At 34.4% G+C, this 26,778-nt stretch overlaps 3 protein-coding genes and 2 long non-coding RNA genes across 5 annotated transcripts in view; 1 reads left to right on the top strand and 4 right to left on the bottom strand.

Moving 5' to 3' along the window:
- The window catches only part of LOC135849375 (uncharacterized), a 498,164-nt gene that overhangs the window by 89,702 nt on the left and 381,684 nt on the right, over positions 1-26,778 (top strand). The window lies entirely within an intron of this gene.
- Positions 8,285-9,741, bottom strand: LOC135847899 (speckle-type POZ protein-like). The gene is made up of 2 exons (XM_065367629.1): positions 9,536-9,741; positions 8,285-9,463 (listed from the first exon to the last, which is right to left on the bottom strand). Exons 1-2 carry the CDS (start codon positions 9,590-9,592, stop codon positions 8,447-8,449), a joined length of 1,074 nt encoding a protein of 357 aa, XP_065223701.1. The 5' UTR covers positions 9,593-9,741; the 3' UTR covers positions 8,285-8,446.
- On the bottom strand, positions 11,631-13,197 carry LOC135848069 (uncharacterized). Its single transcript, XR_010559306.1, has 2 exons — positions 13,031-13,197; positions 11,631-12,696 (listed from the first exon to the last, which is right to left on the bottom strand). It is a non-coding gene; the product is annotated as an uncharacterized LOC135848069 (long non-coding RNA).
- On the bottom strand, positions 16,893-18,246 carry LOC135847536 (speckle-type POZ protein-like). The gene is made up of 2 exons (XM_065367098.1): positions 18,103-18,246; positions 16,893-17,983 (listed from the first exon to the last, which is right to left on the bottom strand). The coding sequence occupies exons 1-2, from the start codon at positions 18,157-18,159 to the stop codon at positions 17,003-17,005; spliced, it is 1,038 nt and encodes a 345-aa protein (XP_065223170.1). The 5' UTR covers positions 18,160-18,246; the 3' UTR covers positions 16,893-17,002.
- Positions 22,720-24,300, bottom strand: LOC135848467 (speckle-type POZ protein-like). The gene is made up of 2 exons (XM_065368378.1): positions 24,071-24,300; positions 22,720-23,913 (listed from the first exon to the last, which is right to left on the bottom strand). Exons 1-2 carry the CDS (start codon positions 24,125-24,127, stop codon positions 22,882-22,884), a joined length of 1,089 nt encoding a protein of 362 aa, XP_065224450.1. The 5' UTR covers positions 24,128-24,300; the 3' UTR covers positions 22,720-22,881.

The following is a 26,778-nucleotide window of genomic DNA, read 5'->3' as shown; positions in this document are numbered from 1 at the left end:
GGCGTCCAATTATCATTATATGAATTAATATCAATAATTAAAGTATTTCCTTGAGTAATTTTCTGCAAAGTTTGACAAAAAAATTACGCACGCTCATGTTCATTGTGGTAGTCTGGAGTGTTGTAGGGTCGGTTGAAGGAATTTTTCGTGGATGAGAGACATCATTAGACGGTTCGAAGAAATATTTTATATGAAATAACAACGTTAATGTGTCGTTTTGCAGCACATGATTTCTGTAAAAATCGTCTTTCTTGCAAAGGACCGCTCTGCTGACAACCAGTGTGTCTGTGAATTTACTTGGGTTCATGTGTCGATGACACAACACTTGTTTTTTATGATTGATAATTGAAATGTTGTATTTCGCTATCACGTTTTTAACTTCACTTTCACTGGATAGATACACGTTCAATGAAATATGTTCTTGGAAACGGAAGAAATCTTTGGGGAAAAATTGAAGATACCATTCAACTTGATCAGTTGTGAATGCGCGTAATTTGGGTGAAGATACTGGGATATCGAGTTCTTCGTAAGCGCTAACGTCGCGAATAATCCAAATGTATTTGATTTCATGAACGCGTATTGATGTGTTGCATTGAACAGCGTTTTCGTAATCGATACTCAAAGTAGTGTTTGAGTGTTCGGTCTAAAAGAGAAATTATTCTATTCTATAAAAATCGAACATGATGATGATGGAAGCTTATTGATCATACCTACCTATGAAAATATGCACTTACTTGACCACTGCAATGACAGACAAAAAATACCATCCCAGTGATGTGAAGAAGATTCATTTTTGTTTCTTCCAACTATACAAGAGAAGTGAAAAGTATCTGTGGTAGTAAAATTAGGTACCCTTAGTTGCGTGAAAAATTGCTTCACTAAGCACCTATATATGTCGAGATCTGTAAAATGAAAACTAAAATAGATATTTACTATTTTAACGAATGTTAGGAAGATAATTCTTTATCTGCGGTTCTAATAATCTGAACGTTATTTTGAAATATGTACGATCGAATCGTCGTGATTGAATTTTGATTTTTTTTGTCGAATTTTCAATATAAATATCATCATTGAAAAATTGGAAATGCTGCTTCATCCCATTATAATTTCATAACATGAGTTTATTTAGTTTCTGAACTGCTCGACTGATGCAAAAAAATCCAAAACCAGGTCTGGTCCACTTTTGGAATGGGACACGAGGGTTGAAAAGTTGGAGTAAAAGTTTGAGTTTTTCTGACTAAAAAAAAAAAAAAAAAATTAAAAACTCGGAAATTCGATCTTTTGATGGTGGGTCAAATGGCCTCAACCTAGACTCCTTAGATGTTCATTTCTCCTGAATTTTCAGATTTCAGATTTCAGTTTCTTTCAATTTTCAAAACGTTTGCTCTCTATGGGTAGTTTGAAATCATTGGTATTTTTTTTATCGTGTTGTGATTTTTTTCTTAAGTTTTCAAAAACCTGACAAGATGCCAGAAAATCGTTTTTGGGAGTTTGACATTGCATTGATTTTTCTCAAAGTTCTCAAGAGTTAAACAAAATAAGGTAAAGTTCTACATTTACTAATAAAAATCACTGGTAATTTACCCAAAAAAAAAAAAAAATGTTAGAAACTTGCTAATTTGTCAAGAATTGCCAGTAATTTACCAAAAATTACCAGCAGTTATAAAAATAACTGGACATTTTTCAGAATTTATCAGCAATTACCCATAATTTACCAAAAATTATTTCTACTTTGTCAAAAAAAAAAAAAGGCCAGAAACATGCTAATTTATCAAAGATTGTCTGTCATTCAGCATAAACAATCAGTGATTACCCAACATTACCAGTAATGATGAAATTAATCAGTAATTTACCTGAAACTATCTGTAATTTTGCGAAATATGCCTGAAATCCTACCCATTCACCAAAAATTACCAATAATTTACCATAGATTGTCTGTTATTTACCAAAAATTACAAGTAATTACCCAAAAGTACCATTTGTTTGCCCAAAACTATCAGTAGTTTACTCACAATTAACTGTTTTACCAAAAATTATCTGTAATTTACTGGAAATTTTCAGTAATTTACCAAAAATTACCTATTTTTGCCACAAATTACTCAGTCATAATTGACCAAAAACGATCCATACTTTTATAATTTATTAAAAATTACCAGTAATTTACCAAAAATTACCAGTAATTTGCCAAAAATTACCAGTAATTTACCAAAAAACACCAGTAATTTACCAAAAATTACCAGTAATTTACTGGAAATTACCGGGTTTTACCTGGCATTACTTATAATAATTTACACATAATTTACCAGAAATTACCATTACCGTACAACAATGACCATGCTAATTTTGATGTGAATGTCGACCCATCCACATCCGTCACTTTTGGATGCCACATGTTGATGTGAATTTCGACTCTGTGTCAAGCCAATTGTTGATGTAATTGTTGATCAATGTTGATTGGCATTTATGTCGACAATTGGCTCAACACAGGGTCGAAATTTACATCGACATGTGGAGTCCAAATGTGACGGACGTGGATGGATCGACATTGGCATCGAAATTTACGTCGACCTCCAGCTACGCAAAATTGTTAAATTTTAGTTTCAAAATTGAAATTTTTTTCCAAAAATCATTTTCTCTTACACACTTAGGTGGCCATTGCTCATGCTGAAAGAGTAAGCAGCATCGACGCGTAGGCCACCTCCGAGAAGTACAGACAGAAAGTCCATATTCAGTATAGTTGAACATTAAACTCTTTATATTGAGGTGCAATAGGTTATCTAAGAGTACTAAACTAATACATTTTCATGTCGACGACATGTCGATGTTAATGTTGATGTAAAATTCGACATCGACAAATACATCCACAATATCAACTTGATTTTTCAAACTTGAGATTTGAGAAATCTTTGAAAATTTGGTTGATGTTAGTGTCGGTGTATTTGTGGGCGATTGACTTTCACATCAACATAACATCGACAACTCCAAACTATGGAAAAGTGAATAATTTTATCAAGGCCATTAGAAAATTTTTCTCCCTTCAAACAAAGATTATCTTTTCAAATGTTTACTGAGCTTTTAAACACTGAAACAGAAATTTTAATTCTGAAAAATTGGTCGATATAGTTGTAGATGAAAATTTCGAGCATCGAATTTACCATCAACATGTCGACATCGCATGTCGAGGTATCAGAAATAATGAGAAAATTTCGAAAATTTTCATTAACCTGACTTCTTTACGGACAGAAGATTCCTGTTAAATAAGTTATTGGTCACTTTTCCATCATCATGTTGGAAAAAAACATAGTGGATGTAAATGTCGACGTCGACAATTGTTGTATGGGTAATGTACCAAAAAATTCCAGTAATTTACCAGAAATTACCAGTAATTTTCCAAAAAAAAAATAGAAAATACCAGTAATTTATTGGAAATTTTACCAAAAATAACCAGTAATTCACCAGAAGTTACCAGTAATTTACCAGTAATTTACCAAAAATTACCAGTACTTTACCAGAAATTACCAGTTTTTACCTAGCATTATTTATAATAATTCACACAAAGCTACCGTACTTTACCGGAAATTACCAGTGATGTACCGAAAATTACCAGTAATTTACCAAAGATCTACTTCTGTGGATCCATTTGAAGAGATCATCGAGGCCCCAAGATTGTGATGTTTCATCTTTTTTAGGTATTGCAATAATGACTGCTTACTTCCATGCAGAAGGAAAATAGGTATCCAATTTTTAAACAGGCATTATACGTTGTGCAATTAATATTTTCAATACAGTTGTTAGGCAGATTTTTCAACATTGTGGTGTTAATTCCTGTCAATTCCTGGTGATTTCCTTGTTTCGAGCTTTTTAATACAAAATTTGATTTCTGGAACACTGGTTAATTTTGCTCTATCATGATTGGTTAAAGATAATAATGATGGATTAGGTGGAGGTTGATTGATATTTGAGTTGAAAGTTTTCTCAAAATAATCAGCGAAGGTCTCACATTTTTCTTCATCAGCTTCTGCGTCTGAATGCTGATAGGTTAGTGGTGGAATTAATACACTGTCCCATTTTTCAACATGCTCGCTCCCTCTTTTTAGATTCTAATCAAATAAATACTATCCTATCAGATGATCCAGTCCCTGTAAATAATGTACTTACTGAATTTTGTAAACCTCGTGGGATCAAAACAAAAACTATAGTTTAATTCTTATATGCCTACATTATAAATTTCTCACTTAAAAAAAAAAAATACTTATGTACTACCTTACTCTGTTCAGTAATAATCTATAATTTGTAATTTGTAATGTAACTGTGCCTAATTTAATGTTGTGGTGTCCCTAGCCTTAGTAGCTGTATATGGCACCCATAAAATAAATAAATTAATACAGTCGAGTTGGTGAAGTTTTTGGTGAGTTTCCATAAGTTAGAATTACCAGGATTCAGATTGCTTAAATATGATTGGTATTCAGCATTGCGGTGTTCATTGAGTTATTTTTTAACCAAATGATTCAAGTGGTTCAGCATCATCTTCAACTGGGGGTCCCTTGTACGTGACCAAAGTCGTCTGATTCCACTTTTTTCAAATATGATGCGTTGAATTTTGAAGGGAATGCTTTGGTTGTAGCTTACATGCAGCTTTCTTAGGAAGAGGCTTCTTTGCCTTCTCAGCTGCAGACAGGATATCCGATGTTATTTTTGTTACACACATGTCAATATCACTCTCGTTTTTTGGTTGTTGAAATAATTCCTGAGATAGCAAGTCGCCTTGGAATGATGACCAATTGATATTAGCCAGAGTTTGGTATTCTTGAGAACAAATCTGGATTTGAAGTGAAGTAATAACTGGTAGATGATCAGAGGAGAATTCATCGCAAACATCATTTGTTGAATGATAGGCTATGTTTTTAATAGTGAAAACACGATGTTGGGGGCGTGGGTTGTGGCCCTCAAAATTTTTGAATACATAGGTACTGCAGAATTGATATCCATCTAATTTTAGAACGTTTGATTTACATTGAAATTAACACGTCCTGCTCTGATTGTTCGCGTGAGAGATTTTATTTTTGGAACAAATGAAAAAATTTATTCGAGGAAGTAAGTTTACAACACATATAATTATGTACATACATGAGGACTATTGAGGACAATTAGGGGGGGGGTTGTCATTTAAATTCAGATTTACAGCTTAAACTATAGTTTTTTCTATCTGAGATGCTGTTAGAGTGGATATCAGATGAAACATGGGAAGTTATTCGAGCAAGGAAGAGCCTCAAGAGGGAGCTAAGTGACACAACAAAGGCAAAGCAGTACAAACAGATGCAGAAATAGGTCAGAAAGAAGTGCAGAGTAGACAGGAACGAGTACATAAACAAAATATGTTCAGAAATAGAAAAACATGAGAACAAGAAGGAGACCAAAGACATGTTCCAGAAAATCAAAACCATTACCCGCACTTTTGAAGCAAGATCACTCCCAGTCAAGTGCTCACAAACAAGGAGGAAGTGAAGGAAAGATGGCGAGAATATTGTGATAAACTAATGGCAGATGACTCTCACAACAGAGGTGACCAAGGCGAATCAGAGCTAACAGAATCTGCAACAAGGTCGGGGAAGAAGGAAAATGGCTCAAAGACTGGACTACATCTGTGTTTGTACCTCTGCACAAGAAAGGTTCAAAGATTGAGTGTTGGAACTACAGAACTATATCACTGATATAGCATGCAAGCAAGGTACTACTGGTAATCATACACGAGCGTATCAAAGTGTACATCCTGCCACAGATGCCACCAGAACAGGCGGGTTTTGTGCCAGGAAGAGGCACAAGAGAACAAATCCTAAATGCATGCCAAGTGATTGAGTGGAAGATCCTCTGGAAAAACCTCAAAAAGCTTGGAGTACTAGAGCACCTTGTCAGTCTTATGAAAAGTCTGTATCAGGACAATGTGGCACAGGTGAGAGTTGAAGGAGAGCTCACCAATCATTTCCATACAGCAAAGGGAGTAAGACAAGGATGCATACTAAGCCCAATCCTCTTCAATGCATATGGAGAATGGGTAATGAGAACTACCCTAGAGGATTGGGAAAAGGGAGTCACATATGCCAATGACACAACCCTGCTCTCAGAAACACCAGATGAGATGAAGGAAATGCTCAGGAAAATTGAAGAAGCCAGCAATGATGCAGGCCTGAGAGTCGACAAAGGAAAAACGAAGATAATGATAATCGATAGGGAGCAAAAGAACAGACCTGAAATATTGGAGATTGATGGTATAGAGGTTGTGCAGGACTTTATGTACCTTGGTTCATTAATAGGGCAACCCAATATATTTTTTTGAATCTTTTTTTGTTGCACTCCGTTTACAAATGTAACAAAATCATTTTACGTTTCAGAAAATTGCCTTTCATTTAAGACCTACTTCATTTCGAATATTTTCGAATATTTTGCCTTAAAATGAATATTTTCGCATATTTGATTGCTATTTGAATATTTTTGTCTAAAATTACCACATATTTTGCAATTTATCGAATATTTTTGAATATTTTTGAATATTTTGGAAATTTTTGCATTTTGAGAATCGCAACACAGGAAACGTCATTTTCACAAAATGTTGAAGATGAAAAAAATGGTTCTTTTTAATGATGATGATATTGATGATTGATGAAATGATGATGAAGATTGAATTTTAAATCAAGCTTAGATTTTTTTTCTTTTTTTGACGATCAAAATAGAATTTTAATTCAACAATTTTGTTCCATTTTGCGAAATTGCGAATAGTTCATGTGATTTAGGAAACAAAACCCAACGATGTAGCCATTTTTGTAATGTGCTTGTAAAGGCGAGTGAAACGATACCAAATTTAATTTCGAATATTTACAAATATTTTAGGGGTAATCGAATATTTTTGTCGAATATTTCACCTCAAAAAATCGAATATATATTGAATATTTTACCTTGAATGAGAGCATATTTTGGGTTGCCCTATTCATTAATATAGAATCAGGGATGCTCAGCCGAAGAAATCAGGAGAAGGTCGGCTATAGCAAAGACAGCAATGGGAAAGCTCAACCGGATATGGAAAAGCCACAACATCACTAAGGCCACAAAGCTGAGAATAGTAAAAACGCTAGTCTTCTCCATCTTCCTGTATGCATCAGAGTGCTGGACAATACGCAAGGCAGATCAAGATAAAATTGACGCATTCAAAATGTACTGCTACAAACGCATGCTAAGGATATCATGGGTCCAGAAAAGAACAAATGGGTCAATAATTCAACAACTGGGTGTAAAAGAAAGGCTAAGCACAGTCATCAGGAGAAGAATACTTACTGCGCTACTTTGGAATCATCGTCAGACAGGACAACTTGGAAAAGTTGACAGTCCATGGCCACATAGAAAGCAAGAGGGGAAGGGGAAGATCACCCACCTGATAAACATTTTTCGCGCTGTGTGATAATTTTAGAAAAAGGAAGGTAAATTTACAGCTCAAGCAACGCGAGAGCGAAAAATGTTTGAAAAAATTGGTCCTGGAAACGAAAAAACGCCTTTTTCGGCATGTTTCATGGAAGAAAATCAAAAAAAATCCTTATATTTCTGTACTTTTTGGCGTTTTACGGGAAACGGCAACACTGCTGGCGTTTTGCTCGTTGCTCTCACAACATGTTGGTCAAGAGAGAACTAATCCACCAGATGGCGTTCTCAAGTAACTAATCCAGAACGATTTTCTCCCAGCTCTGAGTGGTAGAAAATGCTGCAATTCCTCCCATTACAATTTAAATGGCACTGCAAATTTTAAAATGAGCAGAGTCAAAAATTTTGGGTGCCCGAATTCTTTTTTAGATTTTGGGCAAATTTTTGAAAATTTAAAACTGATCTAGTTCATTTTCAACGATTTTTGTTTCAATTTTTTTTTTCAATTAAAAATTTCAAAACTGTTATTTGAGAATGTCCAGTGGATAATAGTAAGTAGGTAGGTATTGTATGTGGTTAAGAATTGAATTTTTAAAAGAAATTTTTCACTCTAGTTGCTCTGTTTGAGGTAGAATGTCGGTTTTGCTCTTCGGATTTGGAAGAAGCATGCAGTGGCGAGCAGAGATCAGAAATGAAAGAATAAAATAGCAAAATACAACTATGCGAAATGATTGAATGAATTTTGTAATACATATGTATAGTGTTTCATCGAATGATCAGACGACATGTTTAATATAAAAATGTTACTTTATTGGTATCGGTTCGATGCATTTGAATTCTACACAAATTATTAGCACACCCAAAAGTTGATTAAGAGTCATTATAATGATTGGAAATTTAATTGATACATTTTCGTACAAGAAAAAAAAACTGAACAAATGCAAAAAATTCAAGTATCTTCGCGTTGGCATGGCATTGTGAAAGCGAGCGTTTCTTAAAATTGTTCGTGATTTCCAAGCTCTTAGCTGGCTGGCTGTGTTCAACTGGCGAGCAGACCGTTTGCTATGACTTCTTTCACTCTGGATTTCAATTTATCAGCGTGGTGTTTTTCTGCAAATGCCAACAGCCTTACTGCGTTATCAACTGATAAACTCTCGCAAAGCTCTTCTTCGCAGATTTTTCGCAGTCCATCCAAACCGTATTTTGCTGCTGCTACGAATAGTTTGTCGGCTAGTTTCTCGAAATTATCACATTTTCCGGTGTAAATGTATTTCAGCATAGCGTGCAGTACTTCTTCGTCCATGTTCGCTTCGTTTATTCGAATTTTCTTATTTTTTCCATTTTTTGTATCTTTGCGTCGGAACATGCCAGCGAAAACAGGACTTCGTGCGGCCAAAATAAGCTTATGAGCTGAGAAGTTACCGCCATTTGTGATGAATACGACGTCCGCGAATTCCGGATTATTCAGCATCGATTCGAAATTTTCGGAAAGATTATTTTTCACGATGACAGTGTCGGGTGTTGGGATCTTGGGTTGAAGGGAAACATCATTAGCAGATGGTTTCAAAAAACATTTTATGTGGAATAACATCGTTAATGTATCATTTTGCAGCAAGTGTCTTTGAAAAAAGTCGTCATTACTGCAAAGGGTCAAGTCATTCTCGATCCATCGATCCTTCCGCACAGGTACACAAATTATTGAATTCAGATGTTTATTAAGTAACACCTCTTTATTATGATTGATGATTGAAACATCGCAGTCTGCCAGCACTTCTTTAACTATACTTTCGCTGGATGTGAATATATTAAACCGAACATCCTCGATGAAACTTCCTGTCCAGCCATTAGGGTGTAGTCGAAGATCCAATTCGATTCTATCAGTTGTGAGTGCGCGTATCTTGGGTGATAGAAATTCACGTTGAGTATATTTATCGTAAGCGCTGAAATTTTTAATAACCCAAGTATATTTGATCTCGTGAACTTGCGCGCATGTCTTCTTGCAATGAACCAGAATATTTTCAGAGTCCACGTTTATAGAGGGATTTGTGGGCTCGGTCTGAAAGGAATAATTTGATGTAATAATGATTCTAAAATCTCACCTGAAAAAAGCTAAAAGAGCTGGACTTACTTGACCGATGCAATAGAAGGCGAAAAATAACACCCCAGTGATGTAAAAAGGATTCATGTTTGCTTCAACTTTACGTACACGCAGAGAAGAAAAATATATCAACTGTCTTATTAGTAAAATTCTATCGGGATCTGACTCGTGGATCTGCGAAATTAGAACTGAAACATAATTTTTTTCAACGAATGTTCGCGTAAATAACTGTTTATCTCCTCATCCAATAGTCTGAAAATGATTTTGATATGCAATTCTGTGTAATCGTAATTTTAACCCTGCAATGGCTCATTAAATTTTCGGAGTAATCGAATGATTAGCAATTTTTGACAAATAAGTACCTAATTGAATACTTATCGGAAATTTTCCTGAGAAGACTCATAATGGATTCAATATTAGTAATTCACCAGAAAAAATCGGGTATTAGAAGCATATCCTAGGTCTTGTAAATGAGAACCTATGAATTTGTTCGTAAGTAAGTTTTTAATGAATTGAATGAGTTCTAAAAAGTACATAGGTACATATCATATGGAATCATAATTAATTAAGGATTAACGTCCACAAATTGGCTTTAGCTCAAATCAAAATCTAATCGAATGTATCCTGCAATTATCGAGTTGAGTCTTGAATTTGTTCATTTCTTCTCCCCATTCTCTGTATGGCGTCCAATTATCATTATATGAATTAATATCAATAATTAAAGTATTTCCTTGAGTAATTTTCTGCAAAGTTTGACAAAAAAATTACGCACGCTCATGTTCATTGTGGTAGTCTGGAGTGTTGTAGGGTCGGTTGAAGGAATTTTTCGTGGATGAGAGACATCATTAGACGGTTCGAAGAAATATTTTATATGAAATAACAACGTTAATGTGTCGTTTTGCAGCACATGATTTCTGTAAAAATCGTCTTTCTTGCAAAGGACCGCTCTGCTGACAACCAGTGTGTCTGTGAACTTACTTGGTGTCATGTGTCGATGACACAATACTTGTTTTTTGTGATTGATAATTGAAATGTTGTATTTTGCTATCACGTTTTTAACTACACTTTCACTGGATAGGAATACATTCAATGAAATATGTTCTTGGAAACGGAAGAAATCTTTTGGGAAAAATTGAAGATACCATTCAACTTGATCAGTTGTGAATGCGCGTAACTTGGGTGAAGATACTGGGATATCGAGTTCTTCGTAAGCGCTTACATCGCGAATAACCCAGATGTATTTGATTTCGTGGAAACGTATTGATGTGTTGCATTGGACGACGTTTTCGTAATCGATACTTAAAGTTGTGTTTGAGTGTTCAGTCTAAAAGAGAAGTTATTCTATTCTATAAAAATCGAAAATGCTGATGATGGAAGCTTATTGATCATGCTTATGAAAATATGCACTTACTTGACCACTGCAATAAGGGGTGAAAAATACCATCCCAGTGATGTAAAGAAGATTCATTTTTGTTTCTTCCAACTACACAAGAGGATTAAAAAATATCTGTGCTAGTGAAATGACCCTTATTTATGTGGAAAATTGCTTCACTATAAGCACCTATGTCGATCTGTAAAATGAAAACTAAAATAGATATTTACTATTTTATTAACGAATGTTAGGAAGATAATTCATTATCTGCGATTCTAATAAGTAATCTGAGCGTTATTTTGAAATATGTATAATCGAATCGTCGTGATTGAATTTTGATTTTTTTGTCGAATTTTCAAAAATTGGGAATGCTGCTTCATCCCATTATAATTTCATAACATGAGTTTATTTAGTTTCCGAACTGCTTGTCTGATGCGAAAAAAATCCAAATCGAGGTCCACTTTTGGAATGGGACACTAGAGTTGAAAAGTTGCAGTAAAAATTCGAGTTTTTCTGATTTAAAAAAAAAAATTAAAAACTTGGAAATTCGATCTGTTGTTTCTAGTTTTGTATTTGACGGGTGAAATGAAACCTCGACCTGGACTCCTTAGATGTTCATTTCTTCTGAATTTTCAGATTTCAGTTTCTTTCAATTTTCAAGGGTAGTTTGAAATCGTTGGTATTTTTTTTATCGTGTTGTGATTTTTTCTAGTGTCATATCAATTACATAAGTGTCGATTGAAAAACCCAAACTGATGAACTTGAGAATGTTTTAATAATGAATTGAAATAGTTACACGCTCTGATTTGAGGCAAGAGAGATTTTTTTTACAACAAATAAAAACATTTAAATAAGGTACATAATAATATAGACTACAACGTTACAAACGGTGGGAAGGGTTACCACTTGAATTTAGATTCACAACTAACACCATAGGTTAAATCTAAGATACTGCAACTTGATGTTGAAAGGATGAGAATTTATTTTGTGAGTCGAGCCAATAGTGGAAGGGAAGGGTTACACATGGGATTAGCAGGCTGCCAGCCAGGAGTGTTACTAGAGCCTAGAGGACTGCCCAGGGAGTGTTGGACAGATTTAGAATGAGCTGAGGAAAGAATTTTAAATGTTATGAAATTTTTTTTTATATTTTTCGTTCGTCACCCAATCCTATCAGAGTTGAAAAATTCAATAGCTAGTTAGCTAATCAATATTAGAATATTTTTTGATGTAAGTTTTTGCATAATTTCAGAAAAAGGTTACTACTACCTTTGTTCGTTGTGTTAGACTCGGATGTAGGTGTAGGACTATTAGTTGAGAGAGCCTTACGTTCATGAAAAACGTGATAAGATGGTTCAAAATACCACTTCAGATAGATAACCATCGTTAACGTGTCGTTTTGTAGTAAGTGATTTCTAAAACAATAGTTTTTCTTGCAGATTGGCCGTTGTTCGCTAATCCGATTTTTTGAGTACTGTTTCGACTCGATGTGCTTATGAAATAATACTTCATCTTTATTATTGATGATTGAAATATTGCATTCCGCTTCCACCAAAGGAACTACACTATCTTGGGATAGAAATAAATGCAACGAAATATATTCTACATCGTAATACCAGCTAATATGTAGTCGAAGATCCCATTCAACTTTATCGGTTGTGAGTGCACGTAACTTGGGTGCTAGAATATCATATCCAAGTCTTTCGTGAGCGGTGAAATTATGAATAGTCCAAATGTATTTAACGTTGTGAACACGTATGTGTGTCTTGCAATGGACCACGTTTTCGTAATCGATATTTGAGGTGGAGTTTGAGTGTTCGGTCTGAAAGGAATTATTCGATTTAATAGAGATCGCACATCTTGATGGGGAAAAAAACTTATTTATCCAGCTAAGTATTTTTTTCTTCTTTGCGAGATGTTCAAAGAAATGGTGCAACGAAAAATGACCAATTTGCAATTCTGTATGTACTTTTTAAATGAAAGTTTGAAATTGTTGACAAAACTGTTCTGAATCAGTGTTCCAAAATGATGGAATACTTTTTCCTATGTATCAAAATCAGAATCCAGATTGGAAAATTGACAAACGAGCCATTGATCGAAGCGAAATTTCAAATACTCGGTCGGATAGGTACATGTTGAGAAATGACACCACTTACTCGAATCGAAAACATGCAGTAAGAAAATAAAAATATCTTGAAAATGGTGTGAAAAGTGTTCATGTTCGCGTTTGTTTCAACAATGTGAAGAAAAACAGCCGCCTGTCACGATTTGAATGAATTTGTTCTCTAACGAATGTAGAAAAATGAATCGATAACGTAAGTAAGTACTTATAATGAACTGTGTGAGATTTTGAAATTTGTAATCAAATCATAATATTAACTGTAGTTCAAGGCGGAATCCATTCGGAGAAATCAATTCGTTTATTGAAATTGAATCTGATAATGTGCCTAGCTGCCTACCTAATAAAATTGTAGTTCAAATTTTTAGGAAAGTATGGTAAGTAGAGGAGAAACACGATCGAAAAAAGATCATAATAGGAATTACTCGATAAGAAATCGAAAGTAGTTTAGCAAATTCTAAAATCAGGTATGAAAATCCAAATTTTTGGCGTTTTTTTGATCTTGTAACACCCCCCCCCCCCCCCCCCCCAATGACACACACCTTATTCCTCTGAATTGACCGGGGAAGCTGAAATGAAATTTGACGTGTACACTTGGAAGAGCTTGCTCTAGATTTGTTTCAAACTTTCAATCCCTCTCCACTCGTTCCCATTCGAGCCATGAAAAAAATTGCTCGAATCAGATTCACACATTCGAAAGTTGATTAAAAGCTACCTTAGGTAATAATATTGAAGTTTTTGCGAGAAATAAAATTTAAATGAACCCAAAAATAGGGTATTTAACAGGTAGTGAAAGTAGTGAGAAAAGAAGTAACTTTAAAAATGGGTAAGAAAATTAGTGAATTTAATCAAAAAGGTAATGATAAAATGAAAAAATTCACTAATGCGTTCATTTGTATTGTTTTCTTGTAATTTTGATTGAAATTAAAAAATACTTTGTATGCAAATTTTCTTCCAATTTCAATTTTTTTTGGAACTATTTCTGTGATGAATTTGACTTTCCATTTTTTTTTTTGGAGGGAGGGGAGAGGTTCGAATGGTGAGTTTTCTGAAAATTTGGTTGAAATAAGTAGTGATTCATTCAAAAAAAAATTTCGTCATCAGATACATACCATGATCAACTTCTGGTAATTTTCAATTATTAGGGGGGGGGGGGTCGATTTGACAAATTTTAAGGCACTTTGTACAGTTTTGATAATTGAATAATATGTACTTTACACATATTGTACAAATGTTCTACCAATTTCAGTTTTTTTGAACATTTTCCTGTGAAAAATTTGACTTTGTTATTTCTTTGTGTGGGTGGGGGGGGGGGGTGTTCAAGTGGAAAGATTTCCCAAAATTTGGTTAAAATAGATAGGTACCTACACCTATTGAAAAAAATAGTGATTTTTTTCAACAAAAAAAAATTCCTATAGATAGGTTTTAGGTACCATGATCAACTTCTGGTAATTTTCAATTATGGGGGGGGGGGAGGGAATTTGACAAATTTCATGACACTTTCTGTAGTTTTGCCAAATCATCATCCAATTTTGAAACTTTGTAATTAATTTTAGGTATTTTTCAGTAATCTAAGTAGTCTGTGCAAAATTTCACCCGAATGAGACATTTTCTCAATTTTTTTTCATTTTTTGATATTTTTGAGTGATTTTCATGATCAATTTTACAACTTTTATGATACTTTATTTTTGTGAATATTCATTTCTGGCTCGTTATTAAACATGGAGATCGTCTGAATTTTTACTTCGACCTTCGACCATTATTATTTCATATATGTATCTGTGGATTGATCTAGAATTTTATAACCAACTAATCCACCTTAATTTTTCTTTGTTTCAGGTGAGTACAAATTTCCTTTCTAGAATGCGATAGAATATGAACTCGCGTATGAGAATAAGTAAGTACCTATTTTTATAATCCTTATGAGAAAAAGTTACATAAGTCACTTCTACACCTGTGACCTTTTATTTTCAATGGCGAATCAAAAAAAAAAATTTTTTTCAATCACGGAATTTGAAAATTAGCTGAAATAATTATTGTCCCATCAGGTTTGAATTAAAGTGATCTGATTTTCCGAGTAGGAATTTGGAAACAGTAGATCAAATTTTTGAGTTCACAAACGATTTTGATTTTTAGTGAATTTTTGAAAAATCAGACTTGGGTCAACGACCCCTCAAAGTGACGTGATTTTAATAATTGAGAGGCGTTTTGCGATATGGGTCCTTGTGGTGATTCGATGGTGTTTTTTTTTTTTTATTGGCGATTCCGACTTACTTTTTCACGAGAAATCGAATGGTGCAATCAGATTTCGCCTATCTCATCAACTTCTCGTTTTAAAAATTACTTGAACATATTATTTTATTGTTGTTACCTACGTAAAATTTCATGGCGAATCCGAATTTCTCGGTATTTTTTTGCGGGGTAGTCTGTAACGTTGTGTAAATTCGGCTGTTCACCACAAGGTCCCTTTTCTAAATCACGGATATCAGGCGATGATGAACGAATTTCGTCAAAATTTCCCATCCAACCTATGCGCAAGACAACACTGCACCCGAAAATCAAAAAAAAAAAAATCGAAAAAATCGAAGCAATTCGATGTTTTCTCTCTCCTGAAAAAATCGAAATATCACCACAAGGGCCCTTATCGCAAAACCCCTCTCAATTTTACATTTTATAACTTGGGACTTGTAACCGGTTCTAATTGATAAAATGAAGTCAAACTTGAGGAATGAGATTCTTTTGGGAGCTAGAGTTGACCTCTGGGGTGGGTAGGGTCAAAGTTGAAAATTACAGAAAGGTCATTTTTTTGGAGGGACATAGCATGATCCCAAATGGATGAAAAAGGTTCAAAATCATACCATCGAGCATTACCCTCCATTGTGATCAACATAACCAAATTTTAGCTTCCTAGGTCATTCCCACCGCGTTTAAAGTGGAATCAAGGTAAAAAATCTCCTTATTTTGCCCATATTTTCGGGTTTTTCCATCTTAAAAGGAGTGTGGATGACCTAGGAAGCTGAAATTTGGATATGTTGATCACAATGAGAATACTATCCGATGGTTTCATTTTGGACTCTTTTCATCCATTTGGAGTCATGTTATGCCCCTTCAAAAAAAAAAATGGCATTTCTGTAATTTTCAACTTTGACCCTCCCCACTCCAGAGGTCAATTCTAGCTCTCAAAAGAATCCCATTCCCCAAGTGTGACTTCATTTTATCAATTAGAACAGGTTGTACAAGTCCCAAGTCATAAAATGTAAAATTATTATTAAAATCACGTCACGGGGGGGGGGGTCGTAGCACCATCCCCCCTGGAGGTTAGGGAGTTGGTCGATAGCTCATTTGATAGGTATTGGAGAGGAGATTAAATGATCACTGAGCTCATCTTACTCGAAATTCAATATTCCAGGAGTTTTTGACGAAAAACTGATTTTGGGTGGCTTTGATCCACTGTTGGGGGGGGGGGCTTTTGGTATGTTGTTCAGCATACCACCCTAAACAATATTCACCAAAAAAACCTTTGATCACAATAATGTTTGGGTTCACCTAATTTTTTCTGCTATTTGACTGGGCTATATCTAAAAGGTGGTAAAAGTAGTGAAAAATGAGTGAATTTAGTCAAAAAGGTAGTTTAAAAAAAATGAAAAAATTTAAACGCGCAACAAAACCTTCAAATTATTGAAAAAATCGATTGAAATTGAAAAATACTTTGAATACAATAGTTTTCTTCCAATTTCAATTTTTTTTTTGAAAATTTCCCTGTGAAAAATTTCATCTTGTTGAATTTTTTTGTGTGTAAGGAGATTGGGGAGGGTCGAGTGGAGAGCTCTCTAAAAATTTGATTGAAGACAGGTAGTGAAAAAAGTAGTGATTTTTTTCAAAAAAAAATTGGGTTCGATACCATGAAAAAATTTATATTCGCATTAACACTGCCGATGGCACCATTTGCAATGTTTAAACGAGCATTTCATGAAATTGTTGAAAATTTCCTAGCCTGTGATGGGTGTGTTCAACTCTTTAGTCGATTGTTTGCTATGAATTCTTCTGCTTTGGATTTCAATAGATTGGCGTGATGTTCTTCGGCAAATACCAACAGCTTTGCTGCATTCTTAATTGACAAAGTCTTACAAAGCGTTTTTTCGCAAATTTTCCGCAATCCGTCCAAACCATATTTTGCTGCTGCTAGGAATAGTTTGTCGGCTAGTTTCTCGAAATTGTCACATTTCCCGGTGTAAATATATCTTAGCATAGCGTGTAGTACTTCTTCGTCAATGTTTTTGCTGACGTTTATTCGAATTTTCTTATTTTTCCCATTTTTTGTATCTTTTTGTCGAAACATGGCAGCGAAAACAGGACTTTGTGCGGCTAAAATACTCTTATGAGCTGGATAGTTGCCACCATTTGTGATAAATACAACATCCGCGAATTCCGGATTTCCCAGCATCGATGCATAGTTTTCTGAGTGATTGCATTTGATGATAGTTGTCTCGAGTACAGGATTAGTTTGAACAACCTCGTGCGAATGTTCAGACGACCATTTTATGTTGATTGACAGTGTTAACGTGTCGTTTCGGAGTAAATGAGTTCTGAAAAAATAATCTCTGATGCAAAAGTCCAGCCAGCCCCAAGCCTGACGTGCTCCGGCTATGCACTCTTTCGGTGTCTTGAAGTTTTTAGAATGTAGAACTTGTTTTTTATCATCTATAATCGAAACATTGGTCATCGCAGTCGCCTCTCTAACCGTACTGTTTTTGGATAAATATACCCGTAGAGACACGGTTTTAGTTCCTTCGTCGATGTAATTTGGTAATATTTGAAGGTACCATTCGTATTCATCGGTTGTAGGCGCGTGTAACATAGGGGATAAAATCTCACTAGTGTTGTATTTCTCGTGCAGACTAAATTGACGAATAATCCAGGTATGTTGTATTTCGTGAGGTTGCAGGTACGTCTGTTTTGGAGTAAAATAGGCTAGTTGTAATGGTTCTCTCTGGAAGGGGGGAAAAATACAAAATTGAGTAAACTTTTGAATTTCATTTGAAAATCCTCAGCGAAAGAAACATTTTTTGAATTCAAGTAGGTAAATGTATGGAAATCTGAAATACTCACTTGACAAATGCAATGGGGGGCGAAAAGTACTATAAATGTCATGTAAAATTGATTCATGTTTGCTTCAATAGCCCAGTCAGCAGGAACCACTTGTCACAAATGAATCTCTTTCGATGTGGAAAGTTTCGAAAAATAGAGGGTATTGAAATAAGTTTCAAAATGATCCGAACTAATTTCGAAATAATGTACGTATCAGCGAATCTTTGTAATTAAACGTCAAGTTATCGAACGATACGTCAGCCCATTTATTCATTATATTATTTGAATTTTTTTTTTTTTTTTTTGTTACAAAAAATTCCTTCTTTAGTTGTTTTTGGTTTTATCAAAATTCGTCAAAAAAAAAGACATGTTTTTCACTAAAAATGCAAGAAAAGTCATGTGTTTTCGCCAACATTTTCAGAAAGTCCTATTTTTATCACATCTTTGACAGAATTGTGAGAAAATCCCATTTATTGACAAAGTGGTTAGATCTTATGGTATCTAAAAAGTCTTGTTTTGTCAACTTGATGAAAGCCCCTGACAGTTTTTCAAAAATTCTTAAAATCGTAACTCAATTTCAAGTTTAAAATTACAGTAAGTATCAAATATTCTAAAAAAAAATGATCGTAATAATTATTTGAAATTTTTTCAAAATTTTAACCCATTTCGATAGTTTTTATAATGTCATTTTTTTATTATTCAAAAAATCAACACCGAATATCACGTTGATGATTTTTTTTAGCAATGCTCAAAAAACATTTCTGCATCGGAATATTTGAAATTCTCGTGATTTCAACTCATTCGTTCTGTAATGACATTTTCCGTTGTTTGGAACATCAAAAAAACTGCCAAAGGTTCCTGAAGTAATCGATATTTGGGGGAGAGGGTATAAAAACAAGAAAAAGTGATTAATAATTCAAGTCTATCGCGTTGAGAATCCGAAAATATCAGATATTAGAATCATGATCAAACGTAATCTGTAAACTGAAAAATTAAATTTTGTTCCGAGCACGTGTCAGGAAAATTAACTCTGCAACGATCTGAATGAGATTTTGAAATGCATATTATCAAATCGGAGTAATTGAGCGTCAATTTCCGTATTTTGGTTCTGGCTCAACGGAACATTTACTCGAATAATAAATACTATTACTATACGTTATATCTGTCTGCTAATCTAAAAAATAATGAATATGAGGAAAGATAGAGGATTCGAGGGTCAGATCACATCTTATCATTTATCACTTCATCAGATTCATCGCTTCTTTTCAGCTCATTTAAATCTTGATTTTTGAAAATTCTCAAAGCTCAAAAAATGAAGAAGAAGAAGAAATATGTATTTATTCGGCTCAGCGTCTAAACACTATACACTAAGTGATCAATTTTTACTCATATACTTACAATAATAACACGATAGGTACTTAAGAGGGTAGGAAAAAGATTTTATAAAAACCTACGAATACATATAACGATTTGAAAGAATTATTATTTTATTGCATCAAAAAAGATCTTGAGGATTTTTATGTGTTTTAAGACGATTCATAAGATTTTTGCTGAGTAGGTATTCTGTTGGAAATGAGCAACACTGCCATCGAAATTTAACTACATAGATTTAAGCTCTATTGGTGTGTGTGGTAACATTGTTTTAATTCACCATGCCTTTATCATCTCGTTTTGTACTTTTATAATATGATGAATTCGTTTTACGTATTAAATAATGAACAAGACTCTGCTTTTCGTGACTTTATTTAAACTGAACAATAACAGGTTATGGGCCCAGTCCCTTGCCTAACTGTGCGCGAACAGAAATCGAACTCGTACTATGGTTTTTTTCAACTAATGTACTTTGTACTACTGGCATTTTTGGCCTCGGCATCTATGGCCTCGCACTCTTTGAACTCGGCATCTATGGCCTCACACTCGGCATATTTGGCCTCGCACTCCTTGGACTTTGAACAAGAACTAGAACTCAATCATTGGATCTCGCACTCAAACAGAACAACCAGGCCTCAATCTCCGAACTTTGTCACTATGGACTCACACAACCAGAATCAGAACTCAATCTTGATCAACCTTGAACAGCATCTCAAATGGAATGGCATCTCCAAACAACTACAAGGTACCCAGAATTATTCAGAATGGCGTTTCCAGTTAAATTTAGCTATCAGGCAAATAACAACGAACTTACAAAAGACAGAACTTGAAAGTATCAACCTTAAAAAAATTGTAAGGTAAAAGGAAGAAAAGAAAACATGTGTTTGTTAAAATTGTCAATTTCTTGTTCTTTCATCTTCGTATTTTAAACATATTATCTACTCTTTTTAGAATTAAGTGTTTTTTGACATGTGTTTGTCTATCCAAATTTTGTTCACTTTGTGATGTTGTTCTAGTGTTTATTACTAGGTGCTATTTTTGATTTTATTTTTTAGAATTACGTGTTCCTGAACTTTCGATTGTTGTGTTGTAAGGGAGTGTTGGAAATGAGCAACACTGCCATCGAAATTTAACTAGATTTAAGCTCTATTGGTGTGTGTGGTAACATTGTTTTAATTCACCATGCCTTTATCATCTCGTTTTGTACTTTTATAATATGATGAATTCGTTTTACGTATTAAATAATGAACAAGACTCTGCTTTTCGTGACTTTATTTAAACTGAACAATAACATATTCGAATTCATCAAGCAATTCCAGCATGAATAGGTATTTTTCAGTAAGTCTTTCAGAGAAGGCGTCGATTGATTCTATTTGCAGTTCATTATGTAACTGATTGTTTCGGAGGAACCATGGTCCGTTTGTAATGATTCACAGAACTTTGTTTTGTAGGTATAATTTGTAGCTTTTGTTGTTTGTTAGTTTTTGAAGCTGTTATCCATATGGGCGCTGCATATGTGAATGAGCTACAGATGAGACTTTTGTAAAGAAGTAGACTACAAGATGTAAACAATCTGAATCTGGAACGATGATTCAGTAAGGGGTAAAGTTTACATCGTTTGAGGTAGGCAACTATAGGCATCACGTGATTTGAGAACAATATAGTTTTTGAGAGATAGTTTCTGGTCTAAGTGTACGCCTAGATATTTAACTCTTGATGTAATCCATGATACCACAGTGTTATTGATTAAGATTTCTGGAGTTGGTGAGATTTTGCGAAGTGTGAAGATTTTTGTTTCACTTTTAAGAGGATTTAGCTGAAGTTTCCAGCGTTCAAACCATGGTTCCAATTCATCGATACCAGCTTGAAGTTGATTACAAGCAATTAGAAGATCATTATTTTGGCTGAGTGTACACGTATCATCAGCAAACATTGCTGTTTCATTATCAGCTGGTTTAGGAATATCATAGTAGTATAAGATGAACAATGTTGGGCTCAATACACAGCACCTTGTGGTACACCTTGGCTGATTCCTCGAAGCGAAGAGCGTTCATCGTCGATTTGAAAAATAAAATTTCTTATTTTGAAGGAAAGAAGAAATGATTTTACGTAGAAAGGTGGGTGTTTCGATTGTAACTAATTTGTGAATTACACCGCAATGCCATACAGAGTCGAAGGCCTTTTTGATGTCTATAAAAGCTGCAGTTGTGAATTGCTTCTTTTCATAGCCGTTGTTAATAAGTTGTACCATTCGATGCAATTGATGAACTGTGTTCATTTTATTACAAAAACCTTACTGAAAAGATGGCAAAATCTGTTCCTTTTTCAGAAAGTCCAAAAGATGTTTACGAATGATTTTTTCAAGGATTTTGGATGGAGAAGAGAGAAGACTGATAAGTTAGGTCTATAATCATTAGGAGACGAAGAAGCAGATTCTTTTTTTGGATAGCACAATTACTTTGGCAATTTTCCAGGTGTGAGGAAAGTAACTAATTCGAAGGCAAGAGTTGAAAAGTGTTTTGAAGCTCGTTAAGGTATTTGTTGGAAGGTTTTTAAGCATAATGTTACTGATGTTGAACTTGAGCCGTTGAAATTTTGGAAGATGGGGTATTTTTGCGTTTTCTTTGGGCATGGTTTTGTTTTTCCCGGAAATTTTAAGTGATTAGGATGCCTTTTCCTTGTATAAATGTAGCAAAGTCCTGCTGAAATTATTATTTTGTGAGTTTTCTGCTGGTTGGGAATTTTTTATGGCGATTCATCCTTGAAAATACGTACGTATTTCAGTTTGTACGTACTCTCAAAGGAACCTTACGAGATGTGCAACTTTGATTTAAATGGGACCGCAATTTTTAGAAAGTACAGGGTCTGAAATTTCAGCCGCCCGAATTGATTTTTCGATTTTTGGCGAATTTTTGAAAAATTTTAAACTGACCCAGCCCATTTTTGACAATTTTTGTTTCAATTTTTGCTTTTTTTTTTTTTTTAAATTAAACTTTTCAAAACTGTTATTTAAGGTCTAGCGGAAAATAGTGTTTGTATGTAGTAAAGAAATTTAAAACGGTGTGTTGAACTTCGGATTTGGAAGAAGCAGTGGCAAGCAGAGATTAGAATGAAATAGCAAAAGACAACTGTGTGAAACGATTGAATGAATTTTGTAAAATGGTGTTTCGAAAGATCAGACGACCTGTTTGATCTGAAAATGTTACTTTATTCGTATATAGGTTCGATTTATTTGAAAGGTACAAAAATAATTTAGCACACCGAAAAGTTGATTAAGAGCTATTATAATGATGGGAATTTATTGATACATTTTTATTGAAGAAAAAAAATTGAGCTAAAAAATGCAAAAAATTCAAGTTTATATCTTTCCATTGGCTATGGCATTGTGAAAGCGAGCTTTTCACGAAATCGTTCATGATTTCCAAGCTCTTAGCTGGCTGTTTTCAACTGGCGAGCGCGCAGACCATTCGCTAGGACTTCTTTAACTCTGGACTTCAATTTATCGGCGTGATGTTCTTCTGCAAATACCAACAGCCTTGCTGCATTTTTAACCGACAAAGTCTCACAAAGCGTTTCTTCGCAAATTTTTTGCAGTCCTTTCAACCCATACTTCGCTGCTGCTACGAATAGTTTGTCGGCTAGTTTCTCGAAATTTTCACATTTCCCGGTGTAAATGTATCTTAGCATAGCGCGTAGTACTTCTTCGTCCATATTATTGACGGTTATTTGAATTTTCTTGAGTTTTCCATTTTTTGTATCTTTGCGTCGGAACATGGCAGCGAAAACAGGACTACGTGCTGCTAAAATACTCTTATGAGCTGGGTAGTTGCTACCATTTGTGATAAATACGACGTCCGCGAATTCCGGATTTTCCAGCATCCATTCAAAATTTTCTGAGGGATTGGCTTTGGTGATGGTGGTCTCGGGTGTAGGATTGGTCGAAGAAGTATTATTTTGAACAACCTCGTAGGATTGCTCACATGGCCATTTTATGTTGATTGATAGCGTTAATGTGTCGTTCTGGAGTAAATGATTTCTGAAGAAATCATCTCTGTTGCAAAAATTTTCCCAGCCCCAACTTTTCTCAGGTACTCCGGCTATGAACTTTCTTGACATTTTATAATTTCTATAATGTAAAACTTCCTTTTTGTCATTTATAATTGAAATATTGGTCATTGCAATCGCCTCTCTGACCGCACTGTCGTTGGATAGATATACCCGTACAGAAATGCATTTAATTCCTGCATCAATGTAATTTGGAAATATTTTAATGTACCATTCGTATCTATCGGTTGTAGGTGGGTGTAACATGGGCAATGAAATCTCACTAATGTTGAATGTCTCGTGCAGACTGAATTCATGAATAATCAAGGTATGTTTAACTTCGTGAGTTTGCAGGTACACGTGGCTTGGAGTAGAATTTTCAGGATCTTTATTTAAGACGAGTTTCAACGGTTCACCCTGAAAATTAATAGGTATACAATGTTTCGAAAATCAAAAGCCTCGATTTAAACTTTATTGGTACCTAAATTAAGTTAACTCACAGTTAGATATTGGCAAATTGTTTATTGGTGCCTGGTGGGATCTAAAGTTAATGAATTATGTAGTAAATACTCACTTGACTAATGCAATAGGGGACGAAAAGTACTATCCAAGCAATGTAAAATGGATTCATGTTCGATTCAACAGTCCAATAAAGAGAAACCAGAAACCTCTTGTCACAAATAAATTACTATCGATGTGGAAAGTTTAAAAAAATACGTACCTATTGATGTGAGTATTAGTACAATCTCACACATGCATCTGCAGAATGAAAAATTGAACGTTATTGCTTCCAAACAGATGTAAGGAAGTTAAATTTTCATTAGAGTTTCAAATGATCCTAATGAATTTCAAAATATTATGTATCATCGAATCGTTGCTATTAGATAAGCGTTAATTTGTTGTATTTTGACTAAAGCCTTGAACAAAATCTTACTTGATAGGTACATCTGTCCATTGATTGATCTGATTTTTAGTGTTTGAAGTCACAAAAAAATTCATTCCGTTTGGAAGTTTTATTTTCTCATAAAAATTCGTTTTTTAGTTGCATATTTTTATTGAGATAAAAATTGTACTGAATTTTTAATTTTAGAAGTTGGCTAATGGCAAACAGGGAATAATAGTAAAAATATGAAAATGGCAAGACATTTTTATTTTTTGGTTCTCAAACTACGCCCTTTACGGATACATGGATGATTGAATAAAGTGTAGCGAGAGTGTTTCGAATACTTGGAACGTTGGAAGAAATCATTGATCCGAAAAATTATTGTTTTATTCATCTAAAATCAGATATAGTATTTCAAAGTCCATTTTACGAGGGTCACCCGGAAAGTAAGGTTCCCACCCCTGGCGTTTGCGTAAAAATGAACGAAAATGAAATATTGAAAAATCATTAGATTCTCTGAACTTTCTAGATTATTTTTATATAATCACCTTTAAAATTTAAGCCCTTTTTACGTTTGAAAATCAGCTTCGCGATGATCGTCTTCGATAAATTTCCGTCAATTGCTTGAATATTGAGTGAACTCGTTTTTCAGCATCATTCTCGTTGCCTTGGTATTTTTCGCCGGAAAATTCGTTCTTCAGATGAGAAATAATGTGTACCTGATCATCTAGTGCAAGATTGGAGTGGTGGGAGTTGATGGAGTACGACTGACAGTTCGAATTCATCGATCAAAGCTCCGGTGACTTTGAATTTGTTGATCAAACCTCTAATGACATCGCCAAAGCTTTGATCGACAAATTCGAACTGTCAGTCGTGCTCCATCACCCAGCACCGCTCCGATCTTGCACCAGGTGATCAGGTACAGGTACGCTTTATTTCTCATCTGAAAAACGAATTTTCTGGCGAGAAATGGCAAAGTGGCCAGAATGATGCTGAAAAAACGACTTCAATCGATCTTTAAGAAGTTGGACGGAAATTTATCAAGGACGATCATTGCGAAGCTGATTTTCAAATGTGAAAATGGCTTAAATCTTAAAGGTGATCATATCAAAATAATCTAGAAAGTTCAGAGAATCCAACGATTTTTCAATATTTCATTTTCGTTCATTTTTACGCAAACGCCAGAGGTGGGAACCTTACTTTCCGGGTGACCCTCGTATCACAAGTAAACAATTTCAGAGATTATTACGGTTCGTAATTTTTTTCGGGTTTTTAAAATTCACATGAAAATGGTCAAAAATTTACCTACATTTTTTTGTCAAAACTGTTTGAAAGTTCAGTTTTCTGCTAAAAACATTTGATTCAAAATTTTTAAGAAGTCCTAATTTTGGCCCAAATGGTTACGAAATGTTTTTTTTTTTTAGGAACACCTACTTACCTGAAAACATTCCCTAAAAGATCCTGTTTTTTGTTGAAAACGTCTGGAATTACCACTTTTTTGCCAACGTTTCTAAGAAAAGTCTGTTTTTTTGTTAGGAATATGTGATCTGTCACGAGAAAAAAAACCAGCCTAGTGTCCAAAAAATCGATATCTTTTTTATGGTGGATATTAGTAGTACTTAAGGTGCTGAATCTGACTGTGTGGGTTGAAACGTTCGCGAACGATTCTCTTGACCCTAAATCTGAGGTCAAAAAATAGAGCAACTACAGTAAAAGTTGAAAAACATTTTTTTTTTGATTTTCTTGAAAGGTATGTTCCGGGGAGTCGAAATACAAATTTTTGCAACAATCGGCCCACATTTGGAGGATTTGTGCCATATTTTGGAATTTGAGTAAGGCTTGAGCTGGAAAAATCAACTCTTTTCACCTTGAACAAATTTGTTATAATACGTGATAAATTTAATAATAATAACTTATTCTTCATTAATAATTCATACTCGGGTAGTTTTTGCAACATTTTTGGTGAAAAATTCAAAAAAATCGAAACAATCGATTTTGGGAAATTTCGATTATTGGACTTGGCAACCTTGAATGCGATGATTTTGAAAAAAAATATCGGGTTATGTTGGCACTCATGAGGGCCAAAAGTGGTGCAAGTTTCATGGACCTACAAATTTTAGATCGCCTGATACATAGACTCAAAACTTCAAATGCCCTTCCTGTAAAATTTACGTTTTGGACACTAGGTTGGTTTTCTAAAAGACCTGTTTTTGGCAAAATTGCCTAAAATGTCCTATTTTTTTTTTTTTTTTTTTTTTTTTTTGTTGCTAGAATTGCCGAAAAAAGAAGGAATTCTCTTTTTTTTTTTTCAAAATTGCCAAAAATCATGCAATCTCATACCAAAATTGCCAAACAGGTAATTTTGCTGTGCGGCCAAACATATTCTTGGGAGCTGGGTG

The sequence above is a fragment of the Planococcus citri genome, chromosome 5 (genome assembly GCF_950023065.1).
Source record: "Planococcus citri chromosome 5, ihPlaCitr1.1, whole genome shotgun sequence".
In the NCBI taxonomy this organism is placed as follows: Eukaryota; Metazoa; Arthropoda; class Insecta; order Hemiptera; family Pseudococcidae; genus Planococcus; species Planococcus citri.
The sequence above is the reverse complement of the archived record's forward strand: the minus strand, read 5'-3'. Positions and strand labels throughout refer to the sequence as shown.